General features: G+C 43.6%; 1 protein-coding gene across 1 annotated transcript in view; it reads left to right on the top strand.

The window, feature by feature from the left end:
* Positions 1-299: 299 nt before the first annotated feature.
* The window catches only part of GPR39 (G protein-coupled receptor 39), a 206,453-nt gene continuing 191,727 nt past the window's right edge, over positions 300-15,025 (top strand). Inside the window, exon 1 of the mRNA XM_081262173.1 lies at positions 300-1,328. Coding sequence (XP_081118299.1) covers positions 470-1,328 — 859 coding nt within the window. The 5' untranslated portion in view covers positions 300-469. The remainder of the gene's footprint in view (positions 1,329-15,025) is intronic.

The following is a 15,025-nucleotide window of genomic DNA, read 5'->3' as shown; positions in this document are numbered from 1 at the left end:
TCTGCAGCCGGGCAGCTGAGCACGATTGGCCGTGGTTAATGTTTGATCACTGACTTCCCCGCCTCCTGCCTCCTGCCAACCCAGAAAGGGTGCTCTTGGAGGGCGGGTCAGGGCGAATGCCAGGAAGCTGGAGTGGGACAGGAGGGCTGCAGCAAAGTGAGTGCCCCCTGCAAAGAGGGGCAGGGCGGGAGCGCCAGGGGCTGCGGGTGTCTGTCTCCTCCCCCTCACTCAGGCACACTCATCTCAAAACCCCACCCCCAGGCTCCACCAGCCTCTCCTAGGTGGGTCTGCTCCAGGAAGCTTTCATGAAAGCGCCGAAATACCGAGTTATGTTTTTGGTCAAGTGAACTCAATTGAGAGAAAGTCCTGCGTCCACTTGGGAGTTGCCGCCAAAGAACTCTGGGCTCTGCTGGGAGAAGAAAAGAAAGTTGGAGAAGTTTTTGAATCTGGCAGCGTGACTCTCTTCTTAATGGCTTCATCCAGGAGCTCCAGCAGTGACTGCTCCACGGTCATTGATCACAGCCATGTTCCAGCTTTTGAGGTGGCCACCTGGATCAAAATCACCCTCTTCCTGGTGTACCTGATCATCTTTGTGGTAGGAATCCTGGGGAATAGCGTCACCATTCGGGTTACCCAGGTACTGCAGAAGAAGGGCTACTTGCAGAAGGAGGTGACAGACCACATGGTGAGTTTGGCTTGCTCAGACATCTTGGTCTTCCTCATTGGCATGCCCATGGAGTTTTACAGCATCATCTGGAACCCCCTGACCACACCCAGCTACTCCTTGTCCTGTAAGCTCCACACTTTCCTCTTTGAGACTTGCAGCTATGCCACGCTGCTACATGTGCTGACGCTCAGCTTTGAGCGCTATGTTGCCATCTGTCATCCCTTCAGGTATAAGGCTGTTTCTGGGCCCTGCCAGGTGAAACTGCTGATTGCCTTTGTCTGGGTCACCTCTGCCCTGGTAGCGTTGCCCTTGCTTTTTGCCATGGGTGTTGAGTACCCTCTGGTGAATGTGCCCAGTCACCGGGGGGGTCTCAATTGCAACCGTTCTCGAACCCGCCACCACGAGCACCCTGAGTCCTCCAACATGTCCATCTGTACCAGCCTCTCCAGCCGCTGGACTGTGTTCCAGTCCAGCATCTTTGGTGCCTTCATCGTCTATCTCTTGGTCCTGGTCTCCGTGGCCTTCATGTGCTGGAACATGATGCAGGTGCTCCAGAGGAGCAAGCAGGGCATGCTGGCTGAGACCGGGCAACAGCTGCAGATGAGAAAGTCAGAGAGTGAGGAGAGCCGGACTGCCAGGAGGCAGACTATCATCTTCCTGAGTGAGTCACTGTGGAGGGCGATCTGGGAGCAGCACCCCACCTTCACCTGAACCATTTCCTATGGTCCTCTTGTTGAGAAGTCTTGCCCTAAAAGTCTAAATTTAAGTTCATTGAGGCTGAAGTCATAGCAGAATTAGGGCATTGATATTGATCTGTGTCTTTGGATGATTCTTCTCTATGTTTTGGGAATTTGTGGTGGGTTATGATGAAAAGAACACTAAACTGGGGTTAGAAGGTCTGGGACACAATTTCTGTGACATTGAGCAAGTCACAGAATATCTTGGGTAAAATAGACATAAAACTACTGGGAAATAAGAAGGATAAATTAGGTAACACAGAGGTGAAAGTCCTTTGCAAAGGCCAAGTTCTGCAGAGATCAAGGGAGCCCTTTATCTATCTGTCTCTATCCTGAAGAGCCTTTCTTAGGCGATTAGATTTTGTTCCCACTCTTCTCCTCTGGAGAAACCAGGCTGCTATTTTATTCCTCCTGGAGTGATATTCTACTTTTTTTTTTCTTTTAACCAAAACAAACAACAACAAAAACAAAAAACAACTGGAGTTCTCAGACATGCCCTGCCCAGGAGCCTGGGTTTCTGAGGCAGTGCATCATTTCTTACCAGAGCCAAGAAACAGAGCAAGACTGCATGGCCTCTTGTCTGATTTAGAAATTGCAGCTTTGCAGATTCCTGGGACTTGATTTCCCAAAGTACCCAATTCCCATGCAGAGAAAGCTGTTTGTTTCCCCAACTTTGTAGTGATAACAGGATTTAAAATACTGAGGGCTTCTCTGGGTTTAATGGGGGTATTTCAAAGGAGCCCGCGGTCTGTGAGGCCCTAAAGTCTTCAGAAAAGGGACTTCATTGCTAAACTTGGGAGACTGGGTTTTTAACCCAGGACATGTGAAGAGTGCGAGTAAAGGGTTTAAAAAAATTTTTTTAAAGCAAAAACAAGAAAAACAGCTTTGTGTGTATGTGTGAGTCAAGAGGGAGTTGATACTGCAAATGTTTCTTCCACTTTGCAATGTGGTGGCAGGCGAGGGGATAAATCATGGTGCTGTTTGTTTTGGTGTGGGAAACTTGAGTGACTGGTTCCAGGATCAGGGGTTAGGGCAGAATATTGGACGGCAGGTAGGTTTTGTGTCAGCCCAGCTCCTGGCTTCTGGTGTATCGGTGAAAGGCTGATTTGATTTTAATCTAAGTGTGCAAAATGAGAGGAGGGAGGCCTGCAGGTTTTGGATGCCAACTCTGCCTCAGGGGCTGTGCTGGGTGATTTATGTTTCTATTTTATAGAGGAGGAATTTGTGGCTTACAGAAGACAGATCAAAATCTTCTTGTACAGCACCCAAATTCTACTCCTTATACATCTTGGGGCAGGAAAATGAGTGTCTGGCCATGACTTTCACAGGCACTTGGCAGAGGGAAAATGAACTAAGGCTTCAACAAAAAAGGTGCCACCTAGGGTAGCATGGTGGAGTGGCTCTTCCTCTGAACAGCCTCACCGGAAGTTGGAGTAGGGAGTCCTGGCAGGTAAGATCCTGTGGGGATGTGGGAGGGACACTCAACCCTTCTCCATCTTTGTTGTTCACTGGCTGCTGTCCAGAACATGAAGGAATGGACATCACACTTGCTTAAAACTGGAACATTTGTTAAAAGGCCAGTCCTCTGTTTCTCCGTATCCTCTTAGGCATATCTTAAGCTGTTGGCTATAATTTATACATTAATGTGAATGAATTTTCTTTTTTTCCCCCCCTCCCAGTCTAACTTAGGAATCCTGGCTACTTTGACCAAAGGGGGGGGGCGGTAATTGATTTACCTTTGTTCTCTATTTGGCCAATCTTTATTTATTTATTAATTTTTGTTTCTTTGAATAGATGTCAGTGAGTTCTTTCCTCAGTGGGTGTTCCAAGTTAAAGTCAGTCTCCACTGGCTAGTCACAGACTTTCATCTGGAGATGGATAGGTTCGTGGGGATCATCCCCTCCGGTTAGTAATGGCCAGGAAAGAGTTTGATCTCAGGGTGCTCTTCTTCTTGACTTTTCTACCTCTTTCCCTCTCTCTCATGACAACTGTATATTAATCACCCTCTGTGTGGCCAGCATCAAGATTGTTGAAGGGCAGTCAGGTGCTCCTTGGGTGATAATATCTTGGGGGAATTTTATCTTTTGTATTTAGCCCATTTCCTCAGCAGTAGGTTTTCAAAGCAGTTCTTGAAAATGTCCCCTTCCCCCAATGAATTTCAAAGAGCTTTTAAAAATAGGGACCTTCACTAATTAACTCAAGTTAGGAAATAAATTAATGGAGTGAAGAGGGAGAAATCATGGCCTGCTTCCATCAGATTAATACAATGCAATTTACTCTGTGGGTTTCATAAAACTTGTGCTTTGGGGCATTTTTAACCCAGAACAAATGAACATACAAATTGTTTACAAATCGCTGAGTTTAATATAGTGATTTAGCTGTCTTTTTAGTATTTCATTTAACAGATGGGTCAAATCAAAACTAATATTTGCTCATTTCAAACATATTTTGAATTCAGTGTGAAATGTAAATGACGACATAGCACAAGATGTCTTTGGAGCTCTTGAGGCAATAAAAAAACAATTAAGGGTCTTCTTCCTCCCTCATGGTTAAAAATCCTAACTTCTGCATAATGGAAATGAAATTCATAAATCTACCCAGGATGAGGAAGTCCATGTAGAAAACATCAATTATCCTTTCTGCATCTTTTGCCATTGTGCCTCAGTTCAGTTGAGATGCTGGACTGATAAATAATGAAAACAAATGGCGAACTCTGGGAGAGGGAAAAAGTGTTCGGATGCATGTGAAGTCTCAAGCAATTTGCAGAAGAAAAAATAATGATTCAAAAGTGCACATTCTTGGAAACGTGAGTTCTCTTCTTGTCTCTTGTTAGCTCAGTGAGAAATCAGCACCAGGCTTATCTCCCCTTGCAAGGTCACTGCTAACGTGGCCATGTGATACTTGTCCAGTGTCAGAACAGAAGTTGCTGGTCTGCCTTTCTGCCTCTTCTGAGGAAAAGGAACCAGTGCATAGGGCTCTTTGCCCTTGGATGTTGAGCAGGTGCAAAATGAGGTTTCCTTTCAAGGAAGGCTTTCCTAGAATTTTTCCTTCTTATTCTTCTGAACTTTCCCTTGAAATGATTCTCAAATACATATGGCACCCAGGTCCTTGGACACATGAGTTCCTGTCAAACGTCACCCACTCAAAGTCAAACAACAGAGTGGTTGAAGATACAGTTTTAATTTGTAACTTCAAGAGCATGAAGTGACCTCATACAGGGCAGTGACTGGCTTTTAATAGACGTCATGAAGAAAAGATTTTTTACAGATAATCATGAAGTTAGAAAATTAGAGGAACGTTCTGAAAGACTGAAGACTCCACAGTAATTGCACTTTTTTTACATTCTGATTTGGTCTTCAGAGTCAGAGGGAAAGGGAAGAAATTACATCTAGTGGTCGAGATTGCACTCCAACTTGGGCTGCTCATGGGAGAATATCTTAAAAGATGGTCGTCTTATGTGCTTCTCTGGAAAAAAGGTGAGAGTTGCTGCTTTCATGGACTACTCTAAAAATAAGATTGATGTATGTTTAGATATTCCTGCAAACAGGAAGGAGGACATCAGAGTCACAACCTCTGAGTTTTCAGACCCCAGTTTAGAAGCCAAACCAAAGGAGGGGATGAGAAAGGGATGAGAGAGAGAGAAAGAGAGAAGAGGGAAGACAGAAGAGAGAACCCTGACTGTTACCCTCTTCATCTGGGGACCTGAAAAAAATCCTTAAAGTTAGTTCCCTTAAAATTGGCTTCAAAACCTCATGTGAAAACAGAGTTGATTGGGATTTGAAAGTGAAAATTATGAGAAGAAACTCACCTTGTATATTATAAATATAGGTCATAATTACAAGTGTAGGTTAATTCTTATAACTATTCAGAACGAATCAAGTGTGGCTTTTTGAAGGGCGTGATTTTTTTCTGATGCAACTATATGATAGCCTTTGTGTTCGATTTTCTCAGAAAGATGATAAAGAATGCTTTCTCCCAGGGCTTCTCTTAATTTTTGCTATTTAAATCATCTTCACTGAAGCGCCTGTCCTGGGATCGTCCTTGTCAATTTTCTATTGTTCCAAAATTACCTGGTCTGATTCAGATAGGCCCTCATTTGTCAGTGACTTGGCAGTTGATTCATGTGTCTTTTCAGCTCCCTCTTCATTGACTTTATGAAATTCAGTACCCTTAACGGAAAAATATAATTAGCTAAGGAATCAATCCCTGTGTTCTATCCAGTGTATATCAAGGATTATATGAGAATCATTGCCTTCAAATGCTTCTAAAGTGCCATGAGAATTTTAATTTTTTTAATTTTTTAATTTTTTAGTTTCTTTTTTTTATTGGTTGTTCAAAACATTACAAAGCTCTTGACATATCATATTTCATACATTAGATTCAAGTGGGTTATGAACTCCCATTTTTACCCCAAAGGGGAGGGGAGGGGGGATAGTAGAGGATAGGAAAGGTGGCAGAATACAACAGTTACTAATATGGCATTATGTAAAAATGTGGGTGTGTAACCCATGTGATTCTGCAATCCATGATAATTTTTTAATGGCTGTTTTCTTGGCTAGCTTAAATAGTGGTCTTACAATCTTGTTTTCACCACTAATTTTCCTCCCAAAGGCTTTTTCAGTGGTGTAAAAAGATATATCAACCCAATCTCTCAGGGAACTATCGCAAAAATTAAATTAGTAACTTTTTAGTGCAAGATAGTGTTTGATTCAAATGTTTGAATATATCAGGAAAAATTTTTGCCTCAAATATTCATATTATTGTCTGCATTCTTTTTTCCCCTTCTTGATCTAGATGCGCCTGTAATAAATGATATTTCATGTTTATTTTTCTATTTGGGATATCTGTCATAAATTGCAAATGTCCTGTGATCAGCCTGGCAGACAAATATAATAATGCTGCTTATTTGGATCATCAGGCTGTCTCAAAGATTTCATTTCGCTGTTGGAGAGATGCATATAGTTCCTGAAGAAGGGAATATTGGAATCCCAGAACCCATTCATTAGCAAGCCTGTTCATCTGTCCTAGTTGAATGCCTCATGGGAACTGCCAAAGTACATCCAGGCAGCAGAGGCCCTAGCTGAGAAAACATTCAGCTGATAAATGCTAAAAACTGCTTGAAATAAAAACAATTTGTAAGTTGAGACAGCACATGGGCAGAGTATTGAAGGGAGTCCAGAAGCTTTGTCCTGAGCTGCTGAATAAGGTCCCCTGATTTGCCACTTGAATGACCCTATTAACTTTCATTTCCTTTTCCTTCTCTCACCTCCCTGACCAATGGACTTTCCCTTCTGTTCCTCGGATGCTCACTGAGCACTGGAGAGCAGACTGGCCATCATCACTGCTGTCAGTGGAGCCTACTGACAAGCCTCCCTGAGCCACCTTTGATGGTGGGCACTTTTCTTGACAAGCACTTTCAAAGAGCTTGCACCCTTTCTACTTTGTTTCTGGATAGCCCCATGTCTAGGGAGGGTTCTTGACTTGGTCTGCCATCCCTGGAAGAACCTGCATCTACTCTTGCCCTTGTCAGGGCTGTTCTTCACACCCCAGCCACTGGACCTCATTGGTGACCAATTTGTCACCCCAACAAGTTAAAGCCAATCAGTGGCTCTCAGGTCAAACACAGACCAGAAAACGCTCAACGAAAGCCTCTCCTTGCTGGTGGCCTGTCTCCCCCTTGTATTAGTTCTCTCTGGTTGCCATAACAACAGAACACAAACTGGGGAGCCTAAGCCACAGGCATTTATTTCCTCACAGTTCTGGAGGCTGGAAATCTGGGATCAAGGAGCTGGGCGAGGTTGGCTCTCCTGAGCCTCTCTCGGGTTTGCCTGTGGCCCTGTTACTCACATGATTTTTCCTCTGTGCATGCACACTCAGGGTGTCTCTCCCTTTCCTTAGAGGTACACCAATCTGTCGGGTTAGGACCTCATTTAACCCTAATTACCTCCTACAGACCCCATCTCCAATTATAGTCACAAGGGCTTTTAAGGCTTTGACATATGAATTTATTAATGGGGCTTTATTTGTATAATTAGGCTGTCTCAAAGATTTCAGTTCTCTGTTGGAGAGATGCAGTTTCTGAGGAAGAGAATATTGGAACCTCAGACCCCATTCATTAGCATGCCTGTTCATCTGGACACCATGACCTGTTCCCTGGACTTTGAGCCTACAATACCCCTAAATTACTCTGACCCCATTGGTCCCCATCATTTTCTTTGAAAAATGGTACCTGTTCTTTTTCTCTGCCTGAAATGTTTTTCTGTCACACTCCATGCTCTCTGCCTGTCCCCAACCCCAACCACTTTACCAAGTTTAATCTCTTTCTCATCCTCCAAGATCTCCTATGGGAAATTTGGTTCATTCTTTGATTTCATTACAATTCCCTTGGAACAGTTGTAATTTTACATCTAGTTGTGTAATAATTTGACTGACATCTGTTTTCCTTCTCCTTCCTTGAGGGCAGGAATTATCTCTAATTTTGCTCAACATTGTGCCTCCTTCCTGGCATAGCGCCTGGCACATAGCAGATGACCAATAAATGTTTGTCGATTGAATAAATAAGTGAGCAAGTCTCACTTAGATTTGGAAAGCAAAGTTCTGTTTTCCCTTGGACATGCATTCCTATGGAAGTGTATCATTCCTTAAAAAATGTTCTGGTTAGTCTGAGCCCGAAGAAGCTCTCTTTGAAAGGGATCTGATTCCTATGAGGCCTCAAAAAGTCAGGCCACCATGCACAACACTTAAGATTTTCTCTCCCCTGAGTAAATGAACTGTCTGTGCTGATCGACTCCTTAATATAAGCTTTCATCATGTGTATCTGACAGGAGTAGCCATGAAATGAAGGTTAGGGTGGTGTTTAATAGTCCTTGTTAAATTCTGTTTAAAAAGATGCTTGTGCAATAATACAAGTCTAGACATTATATTTTAACGGGCATTTTACCACTTGCTAATGAGGGGGTGAGTACCTCAGGGTAATGGAGAGAGGATATAGTGGGGGTAGCATTTTGAAAATTTTAGACCGGTGTGTTTTTATTTCTCCTTGAAAGTGCAAATTTGCTTGTAGCCATCTCTCTTCAGGCTGAGCCCTGAGGCTTACTGCTCAGGAGGAAAACACAGGTACTGCCTGCTATAGAGGTATCCTGGATCCAGTTTTTTGAACAGAGTGTGGGTTTCTTGACCTCTTTACCTGGGCAGTTATCTTAAAAGCCAGATTTTGTGAAGGGTGAAAAGGGATCATAAACTCCATAGGTCTCCTTTTAATGTGCCAGGAGCCCAGCATGGTTGGCTAGATCAGTCAGTTCAGTCTCAGTCAGCTAGGAGACCATAGCTAAGGAGTTTGAAATTTAGCCTTGGAAGCTGTGGAACGTTTTTAAACAGTAAAGAAAGCACCACTGAACCTGTACTATAGTTCTTTCCCTGGGTGATAGTATTTGTTTATTGCAACTTGGGGAAAAAATATAGGGCTGAGAGTATTCCTGGAATAAAAAGGGTGACAACCCTTCATTGCGACACAGTCTTGGTAAAGCAGCTGGTATCAGTGAGTCCTTCTTGCCATTAGTCCAGTTTGCTGGCTTTTAGTTTTCCCAAGTCTTGCTGCTGCCACAGCCCTCCGTGGCTAGTGACTGTGTTTCCCAGCACACAAGCTCATACTGCCCCAGCGTAGCGTGGGCTCTGGTTAGCAGGTATCTCCAAGGAGCACAAGTAGGATACAGTAGGACTAAGTGATTCTCTGTTGTGCAATGGACTGTCCATTCTTCAATGACAGTGTCAAACCCCTACTTCTTCCTTGTTGCTTCTGGAACAACTTCAGCCTATAATGATCTTCCTGCACATGATGAGCCATGTGAAATATTCCTCAGGGGAATTGTATCCCCTGACTATACCTGGATCCTCCTAAGATCAGAGACCTTGGCTACTCATTATGCTTCCTCATAGGTGGCTTGACATTCCATGACAGTGGCTACTGCTCCTGGAAGGGAAGGAGACCCCTCAACAATGGTGCTCAGGAGGTGATGTCAGCTCTCCCGACCTCTCCTCTATTTCCCTGTAACAGGTAGAATTCTGAGATGGTTCCCAAGATGCCTGACCCTGGATACACATACCTTCTCCCAGTTATTTAATCAAACCCTAATCTGGGTGTTACAGTGAATGGATTTTGCAGAAGTAATTAGAGTCCTGAATCCGTTGACCTTAAAATAGGGAGATTTCCTGTGTGGGTTTAACCAGGTCACCTGATCCTCTGAGGGTCAAAGCTTGAGAGGCATTTCATAAGGAAGAAATTTCTTATTGCTCTAGCTCTGAAGATGGCAGTGGGTGCAGATTACCTTTAGGAGGCGAGAATCTGCAAGAGAATAAGAACTGGGGTGAACTCAAAGGTGGTTTTTTTCCCTTGGGGCCTCAATACCTCAGTCAGGCCTGCTCCTTGAGACCTTGAGCAGGGATCCCAGACATGCTGTGCCCTAATTAATAAGTTTTAAGCTGCTAAGTTCATGATGATATGCTATGTAGCAGTAGAAAATAAAAAGTCACTGAACCCTGTTTATGGGCTTCCAAGTGAACACATGTCTTGCCTTACTTAGGTCTTTTATGACAGATCCAATCTCTAGAAGCTTCTCTTTAAAGAGTCTTACCACCTAAGAACTGTCTGTTTGGGCCAGATTCAAGTTCACCAACCATCTACAGATCACCTGCTCAGTACTTGGTGATCTAGAAGTTTACCACAGTCCAGGACACCATGGACCACTCACAGGACTTTTAAACTCATATTTCATGAATTCCATATTTGCAGATATGAGTCCCACCAGCTGCATTTTTTGGATTCCTGGGTATGTTATTCATCAAACTAAAAAAAAAAAATGATATTGGAATGTTCTCGTAATTATCACTCCTTTGGCTGTTCTTCCTCTTCATAGTCTGGCACTTAGTAGGTGCTGAATAAATGCTCTGTAAGTGCATTGTTGTGTGGATAGCTTTGCTGCTTCCAGAAGTCCCCCTCACCACAAGACTATATCTTTCTTCCTTTAGCTTCCAACGGAAAAAGCAGTGAGGAGAGAAAGCCAACCCCAGAGCTGAAAGCTGGTTGGAATAAGAGCGATGTCTTGGACTAACAAACTTTACCATTTTCTAACTTTAAGGCTCCTGCCAACTTAAAAACTTGACAAAATTCCCTGTTTGCAATAACTGTGTGTAGGATCCACTCTGGCAGGCAGAGGGCTGTTGAGACATCTTCATCCCACTGTTTTACACATCTCAAGGGTGGCTATATTGTCGGAGAGGGTGGTGTTACCTGGATCTGACAGACAGAGATCAAGAGGAAAGACCGAAGCATTCAGTTGTTATTGTACTTGTTAAATGTCTAACTGGCTACGAAACCAAAGATGTGCAGAAATGGGAGTCGGGCCCAGTAGGGAATGATGAGGCTCATTGCACTTGGAGAGATAAGCCATCTCCTTTCTCTAATGAAGTGGGGAAAAACATCCACTGTACCTTAGAAATAAGACTCTCCACACATGGTGTTTGAACAGAAGTCATTTGGCTTTATATATCACATTTGGCTTTATCTAATATAATTCTTTGGAAGACATGATGTATTCAGTAGAAACACTATTTTCGGGGAGATTTGTGGGTCTGCTTTGTATGTGCTGCCATTCTGAAAAAATTAAATATCATGTTGAAATGACAGCAGCATATTTTCTATATTTAAAAGAAGGCTGATGTGTTATTGCTTTTCAAGTTCTAGTTTGTCTTGACCGAGGTGGTGAATGGGTCACCTTGGTGATTGAACATTACTGTCCAGAGAATGAAGGAAATCTATGCAGAAGCCAGCTCCTCTCTTTCTCGAGCTTTGTTGAATTTCTTGCAAGCCCACTTCTTCCAGGAATCCTGCCTAGATTGACTTTACCATATTCTAATCACTTAAGCAGATCTTTATATTGCATCTGAAGGCTCATTTACCAAATATTCATAAAACTTAGCATGTGCACATTACCCTTTGGACTGAAGAGATCAAGAAGCTATTTTCCCCTTTCAAGGAGTTTTGATATTTCTCCACTGGGGCATACAAGTATCGAGGTGGAGCCTACTAGAAGCTTAACATTTTCACTGAAGGAAGAGTAGAGGATGGTGACTGTGAAGCAAGCTAGTTCTTGGCTCCAGATTTTTAATAGAGTGGTTACTTAGACTTCACTCTAGAGGTGTTGCCTACAGCTTGATCTATTCACAATGTAGCCCATGGACTGGCAGCATCACCTGGGAACTTATAAATTTGAATCAGAATCTGCATTCTGAGCAGATCCCTGGGAACTCTGGGCCGTAGTGTTGAAGGGGGAGAAGCCTTGCTCTGCAATACTTGGAGGGGATTTTTCACCTGAAAAAGACTAGAAGAGGATGAAGTGGGAAGGACTAAAATCACTCGAGCTGATAAGTGTTTTCTGTGGAGTTGCAACAGGTGGGAATTTGCCCTACCATGCCGTACAAGAAACTTTCCATTGCTTTATTTTTAAATACAAATTTAAATCCTGCTCCAAGGCCCCATTTGCAAGGTGGTGAGAATTTTCATCTCAGTAACAGTTGTGATGAGGGTGGGGATTTCCTCTTCCTTGTGTTTTATCAAAATTTGCAAGGTATGAGGTGCCCAGGAAATGAGGCATTTAGCCCTTCATTCGAAGTGCTTCTTGTTTTTCCTCCTGCTATCTGATGCTGGGCCACAGTAAGCCAGAGCATGGGGGCCAGTCGAAGGGTCAGCCTCTGTGTTTCACGTCCATTCTTCCTAACATCACTCTCCGGAGGGTATCATTATCCTCACTTTGTAGAGTTGCCTAAAGTCATTGACCATGGGGATTTGAATTGGGATCTGACATGTTCCAAGGTCCATGTTCTTTCCCCGAGCAGAAAGATGGCCCCTTAAAGGAGGTCATGTGCCGGGTGGTACTTGTTATATATAATCAGGGTGGAAGAGAAGAAAGCATGATGCCAAGTCTGGTGGACATTTGTCTGGCTTTTCAGCTACCTATCACCTATTTTGTACTTCCTAGGTTTGGAGAATTCCCTCTTTTTGAGTTCTGCTTCCCCAAGATGATGGTCAGAAACTTGCTCTCCCAGCCTTCTTTGCAGACAGTGTGTGACCTTGGCTGGGCCAGTCACCTTTGCAACATGAGAGAGTCATTTGGAAGAGAATGATGAGAAGGAGCTTCATGGAGTCTCCTTGGGGATAGGACCAATGTGTGACAAACAGCACTGACAGAGAGCAAAGAGAGGAGAACTAAGGGTGGAAACCTAGGCCAGATGTTGGCAGTAACATTGCACTGGTATATTTTGGTGGGATAAACTGATAAGATCCCTGGCTGTATATCAGATTCTCTGGCTCTCCTAGGGATTATATAAAATAAATAATGGCTTCATTTCTAGTAGAAACTGGAATGGGCTTTGTTGTTTGCACTAAGAACTCTGTATGTCCAGAAAACAGGCAGTAGATCCTTGGCAGGGACCTGGAAGGGAGCAGTGAGTGGTGGATTTAGTTTAGAAAGTCTATTGGGTCAAATATACAGGAAGTCGACAGCTAGGCTAAAGAAGAGACTCCCTGTTGGAGGAAATAGGGACCCACATAAGGCTTCCAAGAAGAGCAGTGGCACTCCTGAATGCAGTGCAAACAGACTGATGCAACCATGGTGTGTGTTGCAGGAAGGCAGAGGCAATGTGAGGGGTTTCGTGTGGAATGGCCTTGGGTTGTGGTGACCGGAAGTGGGCAGGCATGACTGTGAAGGATCATGAAAGGTGGTAGACTTGCTACATAGTCCAGTTGCTGTGGAGTGTTGAACAGTGCCTCCCTCCATCCCATTTACATCAAATCCTTGGGCCATAGGGCCCTGGGCGTTGGTACTATTCAAGGAAAATCTAAAGAACCAGATTGTTCAAGGATCTAGGCAGCAGGCATTTGTAGACAGCTGGCTTGGGCTGCACCATCAAGAAGGTATCATCTTCTTGCATTTTTCCATCTTTGAGGTCACTCCATTTAGGTTCAAATTGCCATGGATGAGCACTTCTTGGACTGGCTGGGGTTGCTCATCCATCCCAGTGATGCTGAGATTAGGGCAGTAGTGGACATGCCCTCAATACTGCATGCTCTGAGAGGCGTGGTCCCGAAGGAGAATGAGGCTATACCTAGAAGAGCCAGTTACAGAGCCAAGAACCACAAATAACAGACACCCCCTGCAGGGGCCTTGTCCCACTTGGTCTGTGATGAGGAGTCTCATCATTCTTGAGTCTCTTCTTTGCTCTCTGCAGATTTTCCAGACTCTCTTCTCTGTGTAGTGTTAAAAGAGAAGATTTACAACAAATCTTGTGAAGATTTTAAGTTGGCTTCATTTGCAATTCTAGAATTGGGCAGTGAGATGGACCAAAAATGGTTCAGAATGTACTTCTTGCAGTATGATCTGGAAATAGGGCAGAAAGCGGAAATGAGGGCACAGAGCTAGCTTGATTGGTTGACTGCCTGTGGCTGACTAAAGCTCAGCTGCTGAGATTGGCTGAGACTTAGCTTCTTGGTACTAGGGTCAGTTACAGTCTGTTTACACATTGTTGGGTTACAGTTCATTGTGTATGAAGCAACTTTAGGCAAATAATAAAAGATGTATGGAGGCAGCTTTAGGTCAAACTTGATTCAATTTAATAGTGGTTATTTCTCTGTACTTTTCCTTCATCCTTGCTGAATCCTGGGTAACATTTCCCAGGAGTCAGATCATCTCAGTGTGTGAGCAAGGGGACAGAGAGGGACAAGCCCCAGGGACTCCTGCCTCCAAAATGCTGCCGCCAGGAGCTGGTTAATGTTAAATCCACTGGGTGTGTCTCCTGCCTGGGACCCTGAGTCATTCTGTTAGGTCACTGATTGGGTATCAGATTGTATTTTTTCATCAACACAAAATCAGACTGACTTTGAACCTTGACCTGGAAAACAAAGCTCTCTAGCTATGCCTCAGGGTCAGATGTTCCCTCTGCTTCTGGATAGCAGCTTTTTCTCTTGGGGACTTTCCAATTCTGTCTCAATGAGGCATTGGCCTTAAGCCGAGATTCCTTGTTCAGGTATAAAATCCCACCTTTAATATCAAGGATATGTACCATAGAAAATAGGAAACATGAGATGCATTGATTGCCTTCTAGATGTACAAAAAGTTATTCAAGAAAGAAAAACTAGTAATTTGTGAAAAGTTTTCTTTGGAAAATGTTTTATTTTCACATTGGGGTGCTGATCTTTGCTTTCTATATCAACTCGATTCAACCACTGTGGTAGTAACTATTTTCTCTCCTTGCAAGTCCAGAGGTGAGCAAGCTGCTCACCTCATGATGGTCACTTCCTTTGGTGGAGTTTCCTAAATGGGAGTCGCCATTCTCCAGGAAAGCCTCACCTGGTGTGTGCTACATGCCTTCAGATATCAGAGAGAGTACCGCATGTGTGGGTTTCACATTCAGTGGACAGGGCCTCAGTATGTAAGTGCTGCATCTTAAGTGGTGTGAGTGATGGCAGGGTGGGGTATTGGTTTCTTGTAGCTGCTATAACAAATCATCCCACACTTGATGATTTAAAACAGAAATTTATCCTCTCACAGTTCTGGAAATCAGAAGTCAG

Source organism: Spermophilus citellus (genome assembly GCF_964194105.1).
Source record: "Spermophilus citellus genome assembly, chromosome: 11".
Lineage (NCBI taxonomy): Eukaryota > Metazoa > Chordata > Mammalia > Rodentia > Sciuridae > Spermophilus > Spermophilus citellus.
The sequence above is the reverse complement of the archived record's forward strand: the minus strand, read 5'-3'. Positions and strand labels throughout refer to the sequence as shown.